Source organism: Micromesistius poutassou (genome assembly GCF_964030765.1).
Source record: "Micromesistius poutassou genome assembly, chromosome: 24".
NCBI lineage: Eukaryota > Metazoa > Chordata > Actinopteri > Gadiformes > Gadidae > Micromesistius > Micromesistius poutassou.
The window spans coordinates 538,199-540,916 of NC_140294.1; the positions used below are offsets into that span (position 1 = coordinate 538,199).

The 2,718-nt window shown below is 44.2% G+C and overlaps 1 protein-coding gene across 1 annotated transcript in view; it reads right to left on the minus strand.

Annotated features, from left to right (window-relative positions):
* Positions 1-214: 214 nt before the first annotated feature.
* The window catches only part of LOC311369711 (kalirin-like), a gene marked incomplete at its 5' end in the record, with an annotated part of 35,030 nt that continues 32,526 nt past the window's right edge, over positions 215-2,718 (minus strand). Inside the window, 3 exons of the mRNA XM_084487928.1 lie at positions 215-450; positions 1,343-1,485; positions 2,093-2,276. Coding sequence (XP_084344054.1) covers positions 262-450; positions 1,343-1,485; positions 2,093-2,276 — 516 coding nt within the window. The 3' untranslated portion in view covers positions 215-261. The remainder of the gene's footprint in view (positions 451-1,342; positions 1,486-2,092; positions 2,277-2,718) is intronic.

Consider the following 2,718-nt stretch of genomic DNA (forward strand, 5'->3'; position numbering starts at 1 on the left):
CTCCCACTGGCCAGTAGAAACAGTCTTGAGTTGTAAACTGAGGTTCCGGGCTGCCATCCGTCCCATTGGAGGAATCACAGAGTAGGCGGAGCTCAGAGAGCACCAATAGGCTGAGTCCAGCGTGACTGTGTATTTCTATATTTGTGTGTGTGTGTGTGTGTGTGTGTGTGTGTGTTTAGTGTGAGTGTGTGTGTGTGTTTGTGTGTATATATTCTATGTGTGTGTATGAATGTATAAGGTGTGTGTGTGTGTGTGTGTGTGTTAGGTGTGTATCTTGAGGACGCTGCGGGGCACCCAGCCCTCAGCCGGGGGCGACTCTGAGTTGGCCGGACGGAACACAAGACTCTGGCCCTGCTGATTGGACGACAGCACCTGGACACGGTCGCCACGGACAACCGTGATCTCATCCTCGCGCACCGCACTGAAGTCCTGCAGCACCAACACCAGGTCCTACGGATAAAACCAGGTTAGACCAGATTACACTACCTTTAACCAGGGTAAACCAGATTAAACCAGGTTAGACCAGATTACACTACCTTTAACCAGGGTAAACCAGATTAAACCAGGTTAGACCAGATTACACTACCTTTAACCAGGGTAAACCAGATTAAACCAGGTTAGACCAGATTACACTACCTTTAACCAGGGTAAACCAGATTAAACCAGGTTAGACCAGATTACACTACCTTTAACCAGGGTAAACCAGATTAAACCAGGTTAGACCACATTACACTACCTTTAACCAGGGTAAACCAGATTAAACCAGGTTAGACCAGATTACACTACCTTTAACCAGGGTAAACCAGATTACACTACCTTTAACCAGGGTAAACCAGATTAAACCAGGTTAGACCAGATTACACTACCTTTAACCAGGGTAAACCAGATTACACTACCTTTAACCAGGGTAAACCAGATTACACTACCTTTAACCAGGGTAAACCAGATTACACTACCTTTAACCAGTGTAAACCAGATTACACTACCTTAAACCAGGTTAAACCAGATTAAACCTGGTTAGACCAGATTACACTACTTTAAAGTAGATTAAACCAGGTTAAACTCATATTAACACAGATTTAACCAGATTCAGACAATTTAAACTAGCTAAAATAGTGAGGGGCCAGATTAAAAAGAGATTAAATTAGTTTACTCCAGATTAATCCGAATTAAAGCAGAAAAAAGATGATTAGACCAAATTAAACCAGAATCAACTAGATTAAACTAGATTAAACCATAACGCTCCTGGTGTGTGTGTATATGTTATGTGTATGTGTGTGTTTATCTGTATCTTTGTGCATGTGTATGGGGTGTGTGTGTGTGTGTGTGTGTGTGTGTGTACCTGGTCTTCGTGGGTATCCGCGTCCTGGTCCGGTTGGAGGGCGTGGCCATTGGGGGTTGGGGGTGCAGAGGGCGGTCGCCCTGACGACAGAGGACGAGTCACCGCCCCCTCCTTCCTCTGGTACTCTATAGGAGATTGGAGGGCTACACACACACACACACACACACACAGGCACACACACTTCAACTCAAATTCATCAGCAAAAAAGACTCCAGTGTAGCGTAGTGTAGTGTAGTGTGTAGCGTAGTGTGTAGTGTGTAGCGTTGTGTAGCGTATTGTGTAGTAGTGTGTAACGTAGTGTAATGTAGTGTAGTGTAGCGTGTAGTGTGTAGCGTAGTGTAGCGTAGCGTGCAGCGCATTGTGTAGTGTATTGTATTGCATAGTGCAGTGTGTAGCGCAGTGTGCAGCGTATTGTGTAGTGTATTGTATTGCATAGTGCAGTGTGTAGCGCAGTGTGTAGTGTAGTGTATTGTGTAGCGTAGTGTGTAGTGTGTAGCGTAGCGTAGTGTAGTGTGTAGCGTAGCGTGCAGCGTATTGTGTAGTGTATTGTATTGCATAGTGTAGTGTGTAGCGTAGCGTGCAGCGTATTGTGTAGTGTATTGTATTGCATAGTGCAGTGTGTAGCGTAGCGTGCAGCGTATTGTGTAGTGTAGTGTATTGCATAGTGCAGTGTGTAGCGCAGTGTGTAGCGTATTGTGTAGTGCAGTGTATTGCATAGTGCAGTGTGTAGTGTAGTGTGCGGCGGGTCACCTGACAGGAAGTCCCTCTGGGCCTCCACCAGCCGGCTGAGGTGCTCCACCCAGCTGGTCCTGACGGAGGCGGCCGGCGCCTGCAGGGTGAAGCGCTCCTCAGACCCCCGGGACCACAACACGAACTGGAGCCGGTCGGGGTCCTGGTCGGGGTCCACCGCGTCCTGCAGCGCCAGCAAGCTCACCTACGGTACGTAAGATATACCTTATATACCTTATACATGTACACTTTGTATCTTATATACCTTATACATGTACACTTTGTACCTTATATACCTTATACATGTACACTTTGTACCTTATATACCTTATACATGTACACTTTGTATCTTATATACCGTATACATGTACACTTTGTATCTTATATACCTTATACATGTACACTTTATATCTTATATACCTTATACATGTACACTTTATATCTTATATACCTTATACATGTACACTATATACCTTATATACCGTATATATATCTTATACATGTACACTATATAAACGTTATATGCCTTATATATAGTTTATACATGTACACTATATACCTTATATACCGTATATATACTTTATACATACTTATATGATACTGTAGGACCAGTACAGTGCTACTGTACCAGTACCTTACTGCTATAC